At 40.7% G+C, this 19,171-nt stretch overlaps 1 protein-coding gene across 2 annotated transcripts in view; it reads left to right on the top strand.

Moving 5' to 3' along the window:
* Positions 1-3,905: 3,905 nt before the first annotated feature.
* Positions 3,906-19,171, top strand: part of LOC106587063 (sodium- and chloride-dependent glycine transporter 2-like) — a 58,867-nt gene continuing 43,601 nt past the window's right edge. The window contains exons 1-9 of one of the 2 annotated variants that reach the window (XM_014174952.3): positions 3,906-4,098; positions 5,162-5,590; positions 6,868-7,015; positions 7,946-8,077; positions 8,256-8,429; positions 9,726-9,876; positions 10,389-10,521; positions 10,749-10,883; positions 13,003-13,106. In XM_014174952.3, the coding sequence (XP_014030427.1) occupies positions 4,096-4,098; positions 5,162-5,590; positions 6,868-7,015; positions 7,946-8,077; positions 8,256-8,429; positions 9,726-9,876; positions 10,389-10,521; positions 10,749-10,883; positions 13,003-13,106 (1,409 nt within the window). In that variant the 5' untranslated portion in view covers positions 3,906-4,095. Of the gene's footprint in view, positions 4,099-4,673; positions 4,969-5,161; positions 5,591-6,867; positions 7,016-7,945; positions 8,078-8,255; positions 8,430-9,725; positions 9,877-10,388; positions 10,522-10,748; positions 10,884-13,002; positions 13,107-19,171 lie in introns of those variants that run through there. The other variant, XM_045708893.2, reaches the window with a different exon arrangement.

Genomic DNA, 19,171 nt, shown 5'->3' with positions numbered 1-19,171 from the left:
TTAGTCCACATTTTGCTGTGTTACAGCCTGAATTCAAAATGTATTTCGTAGATTTTTATATCTCATCCATCTACACACAATACCCCATAATGGCAAAGTGAAAAAGTGTTTTTAGAAATGTTTGCAAATTTATTGAAAATTAAATACATAAATATCTAATTTACATAAGTGTTCACACCCCTGAGTCAATACATTGTAGAAGCACCTTTGGCGGTGATTACAGCTGTGACTCTTTTTGGATATTTCTAAGAGCTTTGCACACCTGGATCGTACACCTGGATTGTGCCCATTATTATTTTTTTTATTCCTCAAGTTGCCAGGCAGCCATTTTCAAGTCTTACCATAGATTTTCAAGATGATTTAAGTCAAAACTGTAACTAGGCCACTCAGTAACATTCAATGTCGTCCTGCTGAAAGGTGAATTTGTCTCCCAGTGTCTGTTGAAAAGCAGACTGAACCAGGTTTTCCTCTAGGATTTTGCCTGTGCTTATAGCTGTATTCTTTCTTTTTATCCTAAAAACTCCCTATTCCTTGCCGATGACAAGCATACTGATAACATGCAGCCACCACCATGCTTGAAAATATGATGTGTTGTGTTGGATTTGCCCCAAACATAATGCTTTGTATTCAGGACAAAAAAAGTTCATTTCTTTGCCACATTTTTTGTAGTATTACTTAAGTGCCTTGTTGCAACAAGATGCATGTTTATTTTTATTCTGTACAGGCTTCCTTCTTTTCACTCAGTTTTTTAGGTTAGTATTGTGGAGTAACTACAGTGTTGTTGATCCGTCCTCAGTTTTCTCATATCACACAACAATCACACAACGATTACACTCTAACTGTTTTAAAATCACAATTGGCCTCATGGTGAAATCCCTGAGCAGTTTCCTTCCTCTCTGGCAACTGAGTAAGGAAGGACACCTGTATCTTTGTAGTGACTGGGTGTATTGATACACCATCCAAAGCCTAATTAATAACTTCACCATGCTCAAAGGGATATTATTCAGCGTCAGCTTTTTTATTATTTTTACATATCTACAAATCGTTGCCTTTCTTTGCGAGGCATTGAAAAGCCTCCCTGGTCTTTGTGGTTGAAATCTGTGCTTGAAATTCACTACTTGATTGAGGGACCTTTATCTGTATGTGTAGGGTACAGAGATGGGATAGTCATTAAAAAAGAATGTTAACCACTATTATTGAACACGGAATGAGTCCATGCAACGTGTTATGCAATTTGTTAAGCACAAACAGGTTGAATACTTATTGACTAGACATTTCAGCTTTCCATTTTTTATTAATTTCTAAAATGTTCTACAAATAAAACTTATGGGGTATTGTGTGTAGATCAGTGACACAACATCACAATTTAATCAATTTTAAATGCAGGCTGTAACACAACAAAATGTGGAAAAAGTTAAGGGGTGTGAATACTTTCTGAAGGCACTGTATGTTGTGTTATAGAATTATAGCTCCGCTCAGTGATTTCTGCATACCAGGTCACCAACAAAACTTTAACAATAGCGCAAATACATGCAAACACCACTTGATTTCTATGACTTGTCTTGCTTACAGATGATCTGAAATGTCACTACTTCAAACAATGTTTTCTTACAGACATTGTTCACCAAATGTTTCAGCCAAAAGATAAGGCAAGAAAGAGTGCTGGGCCTTCAGTTGAGGCCAGAAATGAGCCCCTCCTCCTATAGCTCCTCCCACCACCAGCCTCCTCTGATATCATCATCCCCAAATCCAACCCAACATTTTGGCAACAGGGTGTTCTCCAGGGCACCACCCAGACTTTGGAACTCCATGACTTCATCTGTCTGTGGTGGTTGGTAACCAACGGTTATGTAATTGGTTTAAATCTGAACTTTGACTATAGCATGCTTTGCTGTCACACCTCCTGTGCAAATGTATGTGTCTTCTTGCGTGGAGTAGGGTAAATAATGGATGAGCACGAATCAAGTCTTTCTATGTGTGTGGTGTAGCATTAAAGTAACGCCATGACCACTTCAATATCTTAAGCTTTCAAAATATAATATATATGGATAATATCCATTCATTTAAAAAAAGTGTTTACTCCAAAGTATGAGCTTGTTGTTTTGTTTTGGATTTATTGTTTTCATATGTTATTGTGGTTTCATGTTTAATATACCTAATTAAAATGTCAATAAGATATGTATATACTTTTGACAAATCTTAAATTACCCATGGATGTTGTGTGATTATAGATTATTGTTATTAGGCTATTATTATTATTGCTAAATATCGTTAATAATAAAAGGGTAAAAAAAACTAACAAAAAAACATGCCTCCTAAAGAGGTTCCTTGAAGGTTCTTCAAAGAACATTTTCAAAAAGGTTCCTCGAGGAACCTTGCATTTCAAAAAAGGTTCCCCCACAGTGGCAACTCAAAAAGGATCCTCGAATAACCTTTTCTTCTAAGAGTAGTCTGTCTCCTGCCCTCTCCCATTCTGTGTCTTGAGGAAGGTGTGAGAAGTACAAGGAAAGAGGAGCAGAAATCAATTACAATTATCCTCTGTTGACAAAGTAATTAAACCTTGGAACAGCCAGCTAATTTAGCAGCGCGAGGCCCTTATCTGTAGAGGCCCAGATTTACGAGGGGCGCGGGCCACACGGGCGCAGCAAGCATTGCAGGTGTTTATCGCACATTTAATAAGGTACGCGGGCTACAGTGACGAGCTCGTTTAAAGAAACTGCGAGGTCGCTGGACCGTTTCTGCGGGGTTGTGTTATTCGGATTATTTCTGTATCTTTCTCAAGGGTTTGGGTTGGTTGCATGACGGTTGTCTAAATAACAACAAAATAGTATGCTCATGGGATTTTTTGCCCACGAGAATGAACCAATTTTGAATTAGGGGTACATTTCGTTATCAGAGAAGAGAAAGCTGAACAATGCCGTGCGCAATGCAGTATTTTAGGGCAGGCTATTTGTGGTGCTGGGAAAGTTCCAAAACCTCCAGTGTAGCGCGATACATCAATGACCACGTGTTTTTGTTTTTTTAAGTGTCCTTCTTGCGTAAGAGGTTAAGAAATGAGTAGCTTCAGTCGTTTCATGAAGATCTCGCCCACTTTTTTCTACACTTGATCAGTGCTTGTTTCGGTGACGCACACAGAAACGTATAGCCGTACATCGCATGTGTACTTAAATTCCTTGAAGCGTAGAAAGTCTATATATAGCCTGGAGGCTTTAAGACTTTGCAGCAGTCTGCAGTTTTTGTCATGACACACTTCACAAATATTTGTAAGGGGGAAAAAGGTGTAAATAATTGTTATGGTGGATATTTCGAATATTTTATAAATATAAACTATAGCCCAAAATGTATAGTCTGTGTAAAACATTTACTGACACAGGCTTTATGGAAACGAAACATCTGCTTTTAATATTGATAATCATATGTCGTAGCCTATACAATTATATGTGATCCTAATATTAAAATATAGGCGAAATAAGTAATATATGATACTAGATGTTAAGTTACGTTTTCAGTGTTTTCAACATATTACTTTCTTACGAAATGTTCAATAGCATTTGCGCAAAGTAGGAATACATACAACACAATAGAAACCATATTAACCATCTAACGAAATAGTTTCCCAATCAATGTAATCTTCTCTCCCACAAATGGTACATGTTCTCTTACGAATTGACGTGCTGCATGCATTCTCATTCCCCAAAATGTAATCTAGGCCTACATGCAAATCCTCCCTAGCTCGTGTGTACTTACACATCCCCTCGAGAAAAGTGTATTATTAATCAGCTGGTGAATGAGTCAGTCCAAGCACGCACACACTGAGCGGCATGTGCGTGAACAACATGCGCACGTTCCCGCGCGTCTTCACCCGGTGTAGCTTTAAAAATAAGAATCCAAGGCCAATGATTTATCAAACTCTTATTATCAAGAAAATGTCAAGCGAAGGGCACCTTGCTCCGCACTGACGCAAACCCAATATTTCCCACTGAGGTATAGAAAGCTTTGCACTAAGCACAGCCAAATCCACTCCTACATCTTCCAGTTCTCTTTACAGCTGTTTTTCAGCCTTTCAGCTTCAGCACGTCTTAAGCCTCTTCACAAATGGTGAGTAGGCTACATACTTTGTTTATTTTCTTTAGTCTACATTACATTTGTCATACACGTTATCTTATTTATCTAAATGGTTGAAGCAGGCTTACTTCGTTTTGTGGAAATATTTTCATTTATTCAAACTGCATGCTGGATAATGGGTTGTATTCAGTAGCCGAGTTGTGCGCTGTCCATGGTACTGAAATCGAGTTTACATAGCGCTGCTCCACACACGGAAACTTTTCACAACTCGCATTCACATGGCAATCTCTGAGCAAAAGATGCATTCAGTTCAATCAAAAAACACTTCAAAAAACACTTCTTTTCCATTCAAGGTGGGCTATTTGTATTGAATGTATTTGTTTTCAGTTTAAGAAAAACGAAATCAGATGTCCTTTTTATAGACTATATGCAAGGTGGTAGACAAAACACGCAGAAACGATCTCTTTCCCCCCCTTTTATTATAATTTTTTTTTTACTTTAACCTAAATGTAGCATGTTTGTGTTTAGAAATCCCGCGCTCTCTTACATTGCTTTGTTTCCTCTTGGTTAGGATATATATGCGGAGATAGTAATTTGTATTTCTGCACGCCCGGGTCCTCTCAGAGATGTAGCCTGATGCCGGTGATCATACATGCCTGCCAGGGAGAGGGGAGCTGTCAAGAGCCCGGCAGCTTGTCTATTGCCCATAAAAATCAGTGGCTGTGTGGAGCTGAATGACATGGGGGAAATGGGGCGTAAAATTAAAGAATCTCGCAGTAACAGCGAACAGGAGAGGCAAACCCCCGCAGACCGTGATCTGAAGCCCAGAGCTGCGGAGCCAAAACATGCAACAAAGGGCTTTTAAAATACTGCAGAAACACCCACCGCTGCTGCATTTTTATTGTAGGTGATTAGCCCATATTTTATATTTGAAAATAATAGCGCTAAAATAATCTAATTCTCAATTCATAGCCTATTAGTGGTAACACTGAGCTGGTAAATGCATCTTAAAGTGTTTCTGTTTGCATAGCCTTTTATATGATTTTTTGCCCCTTGTCTTGTGTGATGAGCTTCATCTGTAAATGACATGTTGCAGGATTTCTCCGACCAGAGAGAGATGACCAAACAGCCGGCCAATGCTCCTACCGGTTTTAACCCGTTGCACCAGCCGGAGGGAGTTTCAGCAAACAAACCGGATAATGCCTTCAACCAAACGTCCGACGCATACCCGGCCCCTCAGCCAGCACAATCTAACGAGAGCAAAACTTTCTGTCCCACGGAAAATAAACCAGGAGAACCGGGAGAAGTCAAAGTCTATGGGACGTTTAAAAACGCCGCTCTGACGGTGCCTGGATCCGTGGCTGCGAACTCGGCTTCCCGGGATATCCCTGTCCAGTACGGGGACCCGCTTAGGGCCACCGGGGATCAAAACAATGCATCGGGCAACTGGACCACCATGAGCCAGACCACCATCATTCTGGGCGCAGATGGCAACACGTCTGTTCAGCCCGGCGCGGTGACGGGGGTAAGTGGGCTCAAACGAATTGTTTCGATACGGGGAGGATCGTCCAAACAACCGGGGTCGGGAGAGCTTGTGGGGGGTGGGGGGTGGGGGGGGGACTACAAGACGAACCGTGGTTTGGAGTGAGTGGTGATCTATCTGACATGCAACCTGTATTGCCTATTAGGATAGGGAATTGGCTGGGGTGTTATCGGGTCTTTCACGGATAAGGAAACCGAGGTGGGGGTGACATGCTGCGGCTGAGGAGAAGTTGTAATTACGGTCCCATGGGACTCCTGAGATAGTCCGGCACTGGAGACTGCTGCTGAGGGGTGATTTGAGAGAATATGAGCTATATAGCCTATTCAAGTGAGTTTCCATTTACAATGGCCAGATGCAGTGACCAGAGGTTACAATTGTCTATGAATCAGGGTTAGAATTCACCAATATAATAGTTTAGAAGAATTCCCAATTATTGTGGAAAATGATCAAAATATAGAACGGAAAAGGTAGGCTATCTATTTCGATGTTCTGACCCTCTGCCTTTGGCTAGAGTAGGCTACCTATTTGATTACATTCTGTCAACAAAAGTTGGTCTAAAACGGCGTCGTGAAAGTGCTGAATGGACGGAATCTTCCCACTGCAGTGAGATAAAGGAATAGGCCTACTGTAAGATGGTTGTTTGTGTATCAGCATACAGTAATGGTATATCCCCCGCACTACGCTGCTCGGTGTGTCAGGTATAGATAGAAAGAGGGATAGAAACCCCGCATCATGCTCTCTCGGGAATGGTCTCGGTAAACCCATGACAGCGCTAGGTAATGGGTTACATAAGGCTGCGGATTCTGCCCATTGTTACAATCCCCGCGAGGGCATTCCTCGCCACTCTCCTCTTCCGCCCGCGCGCCAGCCTCACAGTGTTCCATTGATAAGCTTGGTCCCGTCTCCCTCTACCCCTATTGGCGGGGAATCAGAAATAAGGAAATTTTAATTATCTGTATTTATGAATATTCATATGAATTTGTCCTGTCATGTTTTAAAATGCACGCATCAATCAAAGAGTGTTGTTCCCGAGATTATTATGTGTGTTGAAGCGGGTTATCTTCGTATGTTCTTACTGTTGCAAATAGCCTATACTTGTGGCTAATTTGATATATCGAATAACGAAACGAATCCTTCACCCAGTAAGGCAGGAGGTTTAGGATCTGAGACGTTTTGATGATTGGCTATTCTAAATTTAAGTCCTATATGGTTACTTAATGTACATGAAACCTAGCACTAAAATCCACTGATTTTACCAGGAGGAAGACGAGGACGAGAGTGGAGATGAGAATAAGGCCAGGGGAAACTGGACTAATAAATTGGATTTCATCCTGTCCATGGTTGGCTATGCCGTTGGACTGGGAAACGTGTGGAGGTTTCCATACCTTGCCTTCCAAAATGGTGGAGGTAAGGAGAGTGTTGAGTTGAGAATGTACCTGCACTGCAAATGTCACTAAAGTTGTAAATGCAAAGCACCTAAATGCGGAAAAGAATTAACACTGATTCCAAAACTGATCAATGTTATTTTAATTAGATATTCCATTGCTCCACAATGATAGATGTATATGTTTGACATCACGCATAATTGATATGAACGAAATTGACGATGTAATTAAATTCGAGGAACAAAATGGGAGTAAATCGACTTAATTGTGTTTTTATCCTGGATGATTTGTATTGTTGTTTTGCCATTGTTTAAACACCAGTATGCTTAATGTATTTTAACATTATCAAACGAAAATACATCACTTTAATTCATTCACTTGCTAGGCTATATCATTGGAGTTTAAATTAGTGTCGAAAAAAACCACACTCTTCACTTAACTTTTTGACTGCCTTTTCTTCTCTAAAGGAATAGGCGACTTTTTATTATGACACATTTTCCAAACAGTTATAGAAAGCGTCTAGCTAGCATTATTTTTCAGCGTCTAAGAGCCTACTCTTTTTTCGTGGATTTTTGTTACATTATTTAGGCTTTATGATTGATAATGAATTTATGTAAACAAAATATTATTTATATATATTTTTTTATTATTACTAGGCCTATCTTCATTTCAATTTAGTTTGGTCTACACTATGCATTATTATATTCTAGCTACCTTAAACAACTAATTAGGCTACATGCAAGGGAAGCAAATAAGTATAACACATACAGATATGTCACATTTATTTCATTATTACCTGCCATACATAATCTCTTTATTCCATGAGAAAGGCAGTCGAATTAAGTCTGTTATAGTCTTCTTTTTAAATCATGTGAGCCAAGTTTGAGTAATCTCTTTTCACTTGTACCTGTGCGCTACTTTGAAATGCTGCCCCGTTTCCCTGTGTATATAGGTGCTTTTTTGATCCCCTACCTTATAATGTTGTGCCTCGCCGGGATCCCTATCTTTTTATTGGAGGTTTCCCTGGGTCAGTTTGCCAGCCAGGGCCCCGTGTCCGTGTGGAAAGCCATCCCGGCTCTGCAAGGTAAACTGCGCATATACAGGCTGCGATCCAAACTCATAAAGTAACGTATTTAAAACTAGTAACATACACTAACTTCAGAAAAAATGAAAACTACTTATTATGATATAATTACTTTTGATCAAGCTCCTCTGCCTGCTTAAGAGTAATTTACATATTTCGTCTCATTTATTTATTTTAGGTTGCGGGATTGCCATGTTGATAATATCTGTCTTGATAGCCATATACTATAACATTATTATGTGCTGGACACTGTACTACCTGTTCGCTTCGTTGAAGGGCTCACTGCCATGGGCTAACTGTAAGAACGAGTGGAACACGTTGGACTGTAAGGACAAAGACATGCTTCTCTTAGGTAAGACCACAATGCGCCAGAACGCACACACACTCTCATGCATGCGCACACACATACACCTAAGCACCCCCTCACCATTGCGCAATGCGCAACGCACCCCTCAGCTAAGGTCTCTCTGCCTGTAACCTGCCCTATAGTGTAGAGTGGCGGGTTATTTTAAGCATTGTTTTCTAGTTTCATATACATTCAAAAGTGATACTTTTGCTTACTAGGTTTATTGTACTGATTTTTATAGTTATTCTGTGGGTCTCAAGTTCTTTTTTCAACTGTGTGTAGGCTACACATGTGTGACATTTTTTATATCTTCATTCTAATCTAATCTATATCATGAGCAAAAAGCAGTTATACAAAATGTGTATTTTCAAGATTAAGGTGTAGGCTCAGTAGACAAATTCGTTTTTGCATTTGTGCAATTATGAGTAATTGTTTTTAGGTTACATTGTGTTACAATAATACTTTTTAAAAAATAAGATAAATTGATAAAAGAAAAAATCGCAGTATGACCGGATAATTTTCTGGGGGGGGTGAAATCGAAATTTGATTAAGAAAATGCAAGTTTTGTCTATTGCATTTCAGTGAATTCAGCACAAAAGTTGCTTGCTTGACACATTTACAAGTAGTGGAGTTGCTGCAGTGCCGCAGTGTGCGCCAGACTGCCCTCTCTTGGTCATAGTACGAGTTACAGTAGCTGTCGTCTCCCTGGTCTTTCTCTGTATCGTTGAATAGCATTGATGCTGTTTCAACCCGTAGCTTTCATTGGTAATACAACAAACTTATGATCATCATACAAAGCGAAACTAGATCTACTCTGTCAAACATGCTGAACGTTTCTATGTGTATTCTAGGCTACATTTGATATAATCTTTAAAAATATTGGGAAAAAGGTTATTTCATAATAAGCACAATTTGCATTTACAGTTCTGTTAAAAGAAAAATAATCAATACACATAAAAAAAACATGCTTAAGTTCCATACAGTGGATGAATGGCTTTCATCTGAGAATAGAGGACATTTCCTGTAATGGGTATCAAGTACAGTATGTAAAGAACAGTAATATGTAAAGCATGGCAGAGATCATTGTTTTGGGTGTATGAACCAGTGTGCTGGGCAATTATCTATTCTACATTATACCCACCACCTGAGAAAACTGAAAGTTGATACAGTTTTTAAACCAGATTGTAAAGAGATCTGTCTGTTCCTGTTGAGATGTATTTTTTTCTCTGATTCGATACAGTGTATGTAAGTCTGTCTGTCTGTCTGTCCTGGTTGACATGTGTTGGTTTCTGGTTGTGACAGACACGTGTATCCTCCATGATAAAAACATCACCTCTGTAAAGAACAGCTCGTTCTGTCTGTCGGCTCAAGCCATTGGAAACCTGACCAAACTGGTTAACATGACCTTTCCGGATAACAAAACTTACGTCAGCCCCAGCGAGGAGTACTTCAAGTAAGTCAAATCCAATTTTATTTGTCATATGCACAGGATACAGTGTAGTGTACACAGTATAATTAAATGCATACTTGCAAGCTCTCCTCGCAAACAATAAAACAGCAAAAAAAGTATTAAATGAAAATATAGTTAAAAAAATTTAATAAAATAATAACTTGCATCAGAGTTACAGAGAAGTTCTATGTTTGAAGTAGGCCTGCTGGCTGAGGATCCTTGTGATTTCTCATACTATACTGTAAATGTTGATTTCCTTTCTAACATAATTAGGCCACAGTTATTGGGCTATATAGACACAATTGTTTCCCGCTATTGATTGATATGAAGGAATAATACATGTCAGATCTGAAATAACTGTTTTCTCTCTCTCTGTCTCTCTCTCTCTCTGTGTGTGTGTGTGTGTGTGTGTGTGTGTGTGTGTGTGTGTGTGTGTGTGTGTGTGTGTGTGTGTGTGTGTGTGTGTGTGTGTGTGTGTGTGTGTGTGTGTGTGCGCGCGCACGTGTGTCCCATAGGTACAATGTCTTGCACATCTCCAAAGGGATAGAGTACCCTGGAGACATCCGCTGGCCCCTCGCAGGCTGCCTGTTCCTGGCCTGGTTGATAGTCTACCTCTCCCTGGCCAAAGGAATCAAGTCATCAGGGAAAGTAAGAGAAATCTCTCACTCTCTGCTCATGTGGTACCTCCATTGGATTTGAATAATTTACCCCTGTGAAATCCCAGAACCATAAAACAAAGTTTGTAGTTCTGTGAATTATTATGTAATGTTGCCCTCTAGTGGGTTTGTTCTTGAACTAAAAGTGTTGAATCAGTGCACTTATCACAAAACCTGCTAACTCTCCCTTCGTTTCGTTCTTCCTCTCCCCTCTCCGAGGTGGTGTATTTCACAGCTACGTTCCCCTATGTGGTTCTGGTCATTCTGTTGTTCAGAGGAGTGACCCTCCCAGGGGCTGGTGACGGCATCCTCTACTTCATCACACCCAAGTGGGAGAAACTCAATGATGCTAAGGTATACATACACACACGTACAGTTGAAGTCGGAAGTTTACATACACCTTAGCCAAATACATTTAAACTCAGTTTTTCACAATTCCTGACATTTAATCCTAGTAAAAATTCCCTGTTTTAGGTCAGTTAGGATCACCACTTTATTTGAAGAATGTGAAATGTCAGAATAATAGAAGAGAGAATGATTTATTTCAGCTTTTATTTCTTTCATCACATTCCCAGTGGGTCAGAAGTTTACATACACTCAATTAGTATTTGGTAGCATTGCCTTTAAATTGTTTATCTTGGGTCAAACATTTGGGGTAGCCTCCCACAAGCTTCCCACAATACGTTGGGTGAATTTTGGCCCATTCCTCCTGACAGAGCTGGTGTAACTGAGTCAGGTTTCTAGGCCTCCTTGCTCGCACATGCTTTTTCAGTTCTGCCCACACATTTTCTGTGGGATTGAGGTCCAATATCTTCACTTTGTTGTCCTTAATCCATTTTGCCACAACTTTGGAAATATGCTTGGGGTCATTGTCCATTTGGAAGACCCATTTGCGACCAAGCTTTAACTTCCTGACTGATGTCTTGAGATGTTGCTTCAATATATCCACATAATTTTCCTTTCCTCATGATTCCATCTATTTTGTGAAGTGCACCAGTCCCTACTGCAGCAAATCACCCCCATAACATGATGCTGCCACCCCCATGCTTCACGGTTGGGATGGTGTTCTTCGGCTTGCAAGCCTCCCCCTTTTCCCTCCAAACATAACGATGGTCATTATGGCCAAACAGTTTTATTTTTGTTTCATCAGACCACAGGACATCTCTCCAAAAAGTACGCTTTTTGTCCGCATGTGCAGTTGCAAACTGTAGTCTGGCTTTTTTATTGCGGTTTTGGAGCAGTGGCTTCTTCCTTGCTGAGCGGCCTTTCAGGTTATGTCGATATAGGACTTGTTTTACTGTGGATATAGATACTTTTGTATCTGTTTCCTCCAGCATCTTCTCAAGGTCCTTTGCTGTTGTTCTGGGATTGATTTGCACTTTTCGCACCAAAGTACGTTCATCTCTAGGGGACAGAACGCGTCTCCTTCCTGAGCGGTTTGACGGCTGCGTGGTCCCATGGTGTTTATTCTTGCGTACTATTGTTTGTACAGATGAACGTGGTACCTTCAGGCATTTGGAAATTGCTCCCAAGGATGAACCAGACTTGTGGAGGTCTACAATTTATTTTCTGAGGTCTTGGCTGATTTCCTTTGATTTTCCCATGATGTCAAGCAAAGACGCACTGAGTTTGAAGGTAGGCCTTGAAACACATCCACAGGTACACCTCCAATTGACTGAAATTATGTCAATTAGCTTAGCATAAGCTTCTAAAGCCATAACATAATTTCAGAAATTTTCCAACCTCTTTAAAGGCACAGTCAACTTAGTGTATGTAAACTTCTGACCCACTGGAATTGTGATACAGTAAATAATCTCTCTGTAAACAATTGTTGGAAAAATTACTTGTGTTATGCACAAAGTAGATGTCCTAACCAACTTGCCAAAACAATAGTTTGGTAACAAGAAATTTGTGGAGTGGTTGAAAAACGAGTTTTAATGACTCCAACCTAAGTGTATGTAAACTTCCGACTTCAACTGTAAGTGCGCGCAGGCACACAGATAGACTCACACTGTTAGGCGTGTATATGGGAGGCGAAGTCAAGTGCAGGAGAGCGGAGTATATTAAACAGGCGCACTTTAATACCGGTCAACAACGACAGCACATAAAACATACTAGTGCCACAAAGACGGTCTAATAACAAAAGTGCAGCGCCTGACAAAATAATCACGTAACAATAAACAATTACACACAAAGACATGATGGGGAACAGAGGACTAAATCCATGTAGATTGATTGGGGAATGAAAACCAGGTGTGTATGGAACAAAACAAAACAAATGGACATATGAGAAATGGAGCGGCAATGGTTAGAAAGCCGGTGACGTCGATCGCCGAACGCCGGCCGAACAAGGAGAGGGGCCGACTTCGGCGGAAGTCGTGACACACACACACACATGCGTTCACACACACACATTTCTCCACCCATCCCTCTGTCTCTAAAAGTGATTGTGAATTTGTGTGTGTTACTCTAGGTGTGGAAGGATGCTGCCACCCAGATATTCTTCTCTCTGTCAGCAGCCTGGGGAGGCCTCATCACACTGTCTTCTTACAACAAGTTCCACAACAACTGCTACAGGTAAGCACTTCTCACTGTGCTGCTTAACAGCTTTGCTTCCTTCCATATATGACCGCCCGAATCCTCTGTCTCGCAATCACACGTGACTGCCCTCTTGACAAAATCTTAGCCAGCTACGCCACCGTAAAGCTAGCACGGGTAGAGACATTTCAAACTGAGGAGTGAGGTTACCAATCCAAATCCGTTACACACGGGTAAATAAGAAGTTGTATCACGATATTCACACTATTACATTTTCCATGGCAAAAATAAAACACGACGCAGACTAATAATTGCTGTCATCACAGCAACCTGCTTTATGTAACATACTGTGTTATGTAGCTTTGGAAGTAAACACGTGACTCTATGACAACTTACGGTTGTTTTAGCAAGGGTCGTCAAAATGTATAGAAGGTCAAAAATACAGTTCTTATAAATGTAACAGCTGTATAATGGAGTAAGATACTCAAAACTTTTTGGATTTTGAAAATCTATCAAATGTTCACAGCACATAAACTATCATATATTTACATCACAATGATAATATATATAATGTATAAATATATACCATTCAGTACCAGTCAAAAGTTTGGACACACCTACTCATTCAAGGGTTTTTCTTTATTTTTACTATTTTCTACATTGTAGAATAATAGTGGAGACATCAAAACGATGAAATAACACATATGTAATCAAAAAAGTGTTAAACAAATCAAAATATATGTTATATTTTAGATTCTTCAAATTAGCCACCCTTTGCCTTGATGACAGCTTTGCACACTCTTGGCATTCTCTCAACCAGCTTCATGAGGAATTTTCCCCCAACAGTCTTGAAGGAGTTCCCACATATGCTGAGCACTTGTTGACTGCTTTTCCTTCTCTCTGTGGTCCAATTCATCCCAAACCATCTCAATTGGGTTGAGGTCGGGAGATTGTGGAGGCCAGGTCATCTGATGCAGCACTCCATCACTCTCCTTCTTGGTCAAATAGCCCTTACACAGACTGGAGGTTTGTTTTGGGTTATTGTCCTGTTGAAAAACATAGTCCCACTAAGCGCAAACCAGATGGCATGGCGTATTGCTGCAGAATGCTGTGGTAGCCATGCTGGTTAAGTATGCCTTGAATTCTAAATAAATCACTGACAGTGTCACCAGCAAAACACCCCCACACCATCACACATTCTCCTCCATGCTTCACGATGGGAACCACACATGCAGAGATCATCCGTTCAGCTATTCTGCGTCTCACAAAGACACGGCGGTTGGAACCAAAACTTTCAAATTTGGACTCATCAGACCAAAGGACAGATTTCCACCTGTCTAATGTCTATTGCTCGTGTTTCTTGACCCAAGCAAGTCTATTCTTATTATTGGTGTCCTTTAGTAGTGGTTTCTTTGCAGCAAATCGACTATGAAGGCCGCAGTATTCTCTAAACAGTTGATGTTGAGATGTGCTCTGTGAAACATTTATTTGGGCTGCAATATAAGGTGCAGTTAACTCTAATGAACGTATTCTCTGCAGCAGAAGTAACTCTGGGTCTTTCTTTCCTGTGGCGGTCCTCATGAGAGTCAGTTTCATCAAAGCGCTTGATGGTTTTTGCGACTGCACTTGAAGAAAGTTTTAAAGTTCTTGACATTTTCCGGATTGACTGACCTTCATATCTTAAAGTAATGATGGACTGTCGTTTCTCTTTGCTTATTTGAGCTGTTCTTGCCATAATATGGACTTCGTCTTTTACCATATGGGCTATCTTCTGTTTACCACTCCTACCGTGTCACAACAGAACCGATTGGCTCAAACATATTAAGAGGGAAAGAAATTCCACAAATTAACTTTTAACAAGGCACACCTGTTCATTTAAATGTATTCCAGGAGACTACCTCATGATGCTGGTTGAGAGAATGCCAAGAGTGTGCAAAGCTGTCTTCAAGGCAAAGAGTGGCTACTTTGAAGAATCTCAAATCTCAAATATATTTACTTAAAAAAAAAAAAACTTTTTTGGTTACGACATGATTTCATATGTGTTATTTCATAGTTTTGATGTCTTCACTATTATTCTGCAATGTAGAAAATAGTAAAAAATAAAGAAAATCCTTGAATGAGTAGGTGTGTCCAAACTATTGACTGGTACTGTGTACATATATGTCTTCAGCTATAGGTTATTGGGCCCATAGGAATTCTAGCTACTTTTGAAGCACACGTTGTGCTCTAGAAAGTAATATTTATCTCTCTAAAGATTTTTTTATAATAAAAGCTTAAATGTTGATATAGAAAACTGAAATAGAAATTACAGTCATTTGTGTAATATTAGGTTTCTACATTGTGTAAAAGCACTACCTATTGAGGTGCATTACATAGAAACTTCCAGGGGCGCAACTTTCACTGGTGGTGGTGGGGGGGTCATGTCTCCCCTACATTCTGAAATTTCAGTTTTGTCCCCCCTCAGTTTTATCATTTCAATGTGATACAAAAGCGGCAACGGTTCGCTTTAGTACCAAGAGGACACCTCAGTGTCAGGTAGGCTGTTTGGAGTGTTCAGATGGCTGGATTTAGGACAGACAGGCTGTGTGAAAGCTTCTGGAAGGGTGGCTGGACCAGCATGGGAGAGTTAAGCATAGTTTAGTGTGTATGTGTTGCGCTCTTTCACCATGTTGTAAAAGCAATCAGAGCAGAAACTGACTACTCTTTAGTTGACTGATGTAGCTGGCAAGGTAACTGCTGTTTAACTTAACAGATTTTTTTTAAACTAGTGTTTATCCGCAGTACTGACCTAGTATTGTAACTGACTGTAATGTTAGCTAATGTTTCAGCCCCTCTCGACTGAGGTGAATGAATTAGCTACGTCAGCTAGTAGCTACCATAGCCAGGCTGTTATTACTATCTAACAGGTGTTGTTTGTATGGACATGTTTTATAGCCTTTGTTTTGTCACGTTTCAACAGAAGTAAATTAACTTGGCTAGCTTTTGCCAGTTGATGTACCGTTAGAGAGAGCTGGCCAAAAGTTGGCAAACGTTAACTATTCTTTTTTGCCTCAATCACACTAGATCTGAATCAAACAATCAGCCAAACAATTGAAGATTGATATTGTAACCTTTTTTCAGTGCTTGAGTTTGTATAAGTCAGATTGGTAATGTCACAATATTGATCTGTCAGTTTCCCTGGCTAATTCCCTACTTTTAACACTGACACAGTAATAACCAGCTCTAACATTACAGGCTTCACTGTCATGGTGCACAGTAGAGGTCTGCGCCAGAGCGATTTCTTAGTCCCACTCCTGCCTGCACCCTCAGCTTTTCATATTGCACAGCTGGCTTTCTGTCCGACTCCCACCCGCTACCGCAAGAACTGGTCCCAAACCCAACTGCAGTCCCTCAATGTTATTTTAGGCTTATATGATACAGCTCACTTGCCAGCTATGGTCCCAGCAATTTTGCATCCTATAGGCAATATCAAATGCGCAAAAATAAATTAAGGAAAGAGGTTAAATTACCAGAGATTCTCACATTGCCCTTATAGCAGGCTATCTGTATTACTGGGCTAGATCAGCCAATATGCTAGATGTAATTTGAAGTGAGCAGAGTTGGAGAGACTTCCACTTTCTCTTGAGCTATTTTTATAGCCTACCTTTTAATAGTGGGAAGATTTTCAGACTGATAAATATGGGTGATCAATATTTAGGCCTTTCTAGGCAATGTAGTAAACTATAGCCTAATCATAGGCCTATTTTCGGGAGTACATTTTCCTGGAAAGATAACTCCCCGTGCTTGTCCGTCCATGCATAGGCTATAGCCTACTCTATTTAATTGACACCACACACGCACCTGATTGCGCAGGTATGGCTACTGAACTTGAAGCAGCAAGAATGATGACAGCAACACTTGCTACGTTTTGCATAGGCTTATAGGATATAGCCTACCTTTTAGGAGGACGATTTGCAGGCAGAGACAAATAAATGGGTAATCAATACTCATTGAAAATGAAAAGGCGCAACGCTGGCTCACCATGGTAGACTGACCTATGTGCGCGTTGTGCCTTCTCTTTTTCAATGAAGATTACATTTTTTGAATCCACTTCGACTCACGTTGGTTGAGCACCCTCCACTTCTTTCCATTCTCAATAGTTATTTACAGACACTGTAGTAAACTACAGTTTAATCATATTTAAGTTAATTTCATATTTAAGTTAACTGCCACGTGATTCTCCGCCCATGTAGGTAGCCTACTCTATTTCAATGAGGCTACACATACTAGGCGCACGCCCAACTATGAGAGGTAGGCTTGATACAGTAGGTAGGCTAACACATACAAAACAGACAGAGGACCGTTTCCAAATAATCAGTGGGACAACAAAAATACTATAATTTCATCCCAAAGTCTGTTTGACCGACCGCTCCCGCAGACCATGCCGCAATAAACTTAAACTACAGGACAGCAGATTAAGTTTAAAGTTACAGTCTGGGATCTGGGAATAATGTTAATTTCAATAATTGAACCATTGATTCTATTCTTGGATAAAATAATGTATAAATGTACACCAAGGTAATTCTTTATACTGGAGACTGAAATAACTGTGTAACCAAGCATTTATAGCGGTTACGAAATGCATTGCCATTAATTGGAAGGTTGGTTATCCTCCCACAATGTCAAGTTATGTAACTAGCATTGATTTTTTTTACCAGATTAAGGGTATATACTTGGAAACTTTCATAAGGTCTGGATGCCTTATATGGAATACAGTACGACAAAAGGAGTCTGTACTGAAAACATATCCAAGTCAGGGGAGAAATCTATTTAGGCAATCCCTAGCTGCTGGGCTGTTCAGTCCTGGCCCTGGGGGTCTGCCATCATGTGGGTTGTCACTCTGGCCATGCCCTAACACACCAGGAACCAATAATGTTTCACTAAATCACATTTTATTTGTCACTTGCGCTGAATACAACAACAGGTGTACACCTTACCGTGAAATGCTTACTTACAAGTCCTTAATCAACAATGCAGTTGAAGAAATAGAGTTAATAAAATATTTTCCGAATAAACTAAAGTATAAAAAAATCGAATCAATCACAAGGTAACACAATAAATGTACATCACAATAAGGGGGGTACCAGTACAGAGTCAATGTGGGGGGGGTAGAGGTTAATCTCGGTCATTTGTAAAGTGACTATGCATCGATAATTAACAGAGAGGAGCAGCAGTCAGGGTGGCCATTTGATTAGTTTAGTTATTCAGCAGTCTTATGGCTTGGGGGTAGAAGCTGTTAAGGAGCCTTTTAGTCCTAGACGTGGTGCTCCGGTACTGCTTGCTGTGCGGTAGCAGAGAGAACAGTCTATGACTTGGGTGACTGGAGCCTTTGACAATTGTTTGGGCCTTCGTCTGAGACCGCCTAGTATATAGGTCTTGGATATCAGTAAACTTGGCCGCAGTGATGTACTGGGCCGTACGCACTACCCTCTGTAGCACCTATCGGTCAGATGCTGAGCAGTTGCCATACCAAGTGGTAATGCAACCGATCAGGATGCTCTCGATGGTGCAGCTGCAGAACTTTTTGAGGATCTGGGGACCCATGCCAAATCTTTTCAGTCTCCTGAGGCGGAAAATGTGTTGTCCTGCCCTCTTCACAACTGTCTTGGTGTGTTTGGACCATGATTGTTTGTTGGTGATGTGGACACCAAGGAACTTGAAACTCTCAACCCGCTCCAATTCAGTCCAGGCGATGTTAATGGGGGCCTGTTAATGGGGGTCTTGCTCACATTGAGAGAGAGGCTGTTGTCCTAGCACCACACTGCCAGGTCTCTGACCTCCTCCCTATAGGCTGTCTCATCATTGTCGGTGATCAGGCCTACCTCTGTTGTGTCATCAGCAAACTTAATGATGTTGTTGGAGTCGTGCTTAGCCACGCAGTCATGGGTGAACAGGGAGTAAAGGAGGGGACTAAGCACGCACCCCTGAGGGGCCCCAGTGTTGAGGATCAGCGTGGCAGAAATGTGTTGTTGCCTACCCTTACCACCTGGGGGCGGCCCGTCAGGAAGTCCAGGATACAGTTGCAAATGGAGGTGTTTAGTCCCAGGGTCCTTAGCTTAGTGATG

The sequence above is a fragment of the Salmo salar genome, chromosome 26 (genome assembly GCF_965601325.2).
Source record: "Salmo salar chromosome 26, fSalSal1, whole genome shotgun sequence".
NCBI lineage: Eukaryota > Metazoa > Chordata > Actinopteri > Salmoniformes > Salmonidae > Salmo > Salmo salar.
The sequence above is the reverse complement of the archived record's forward strand: the minus strand, read 5'-3'. Positions and strand labels throughout refer to the sequence as shown.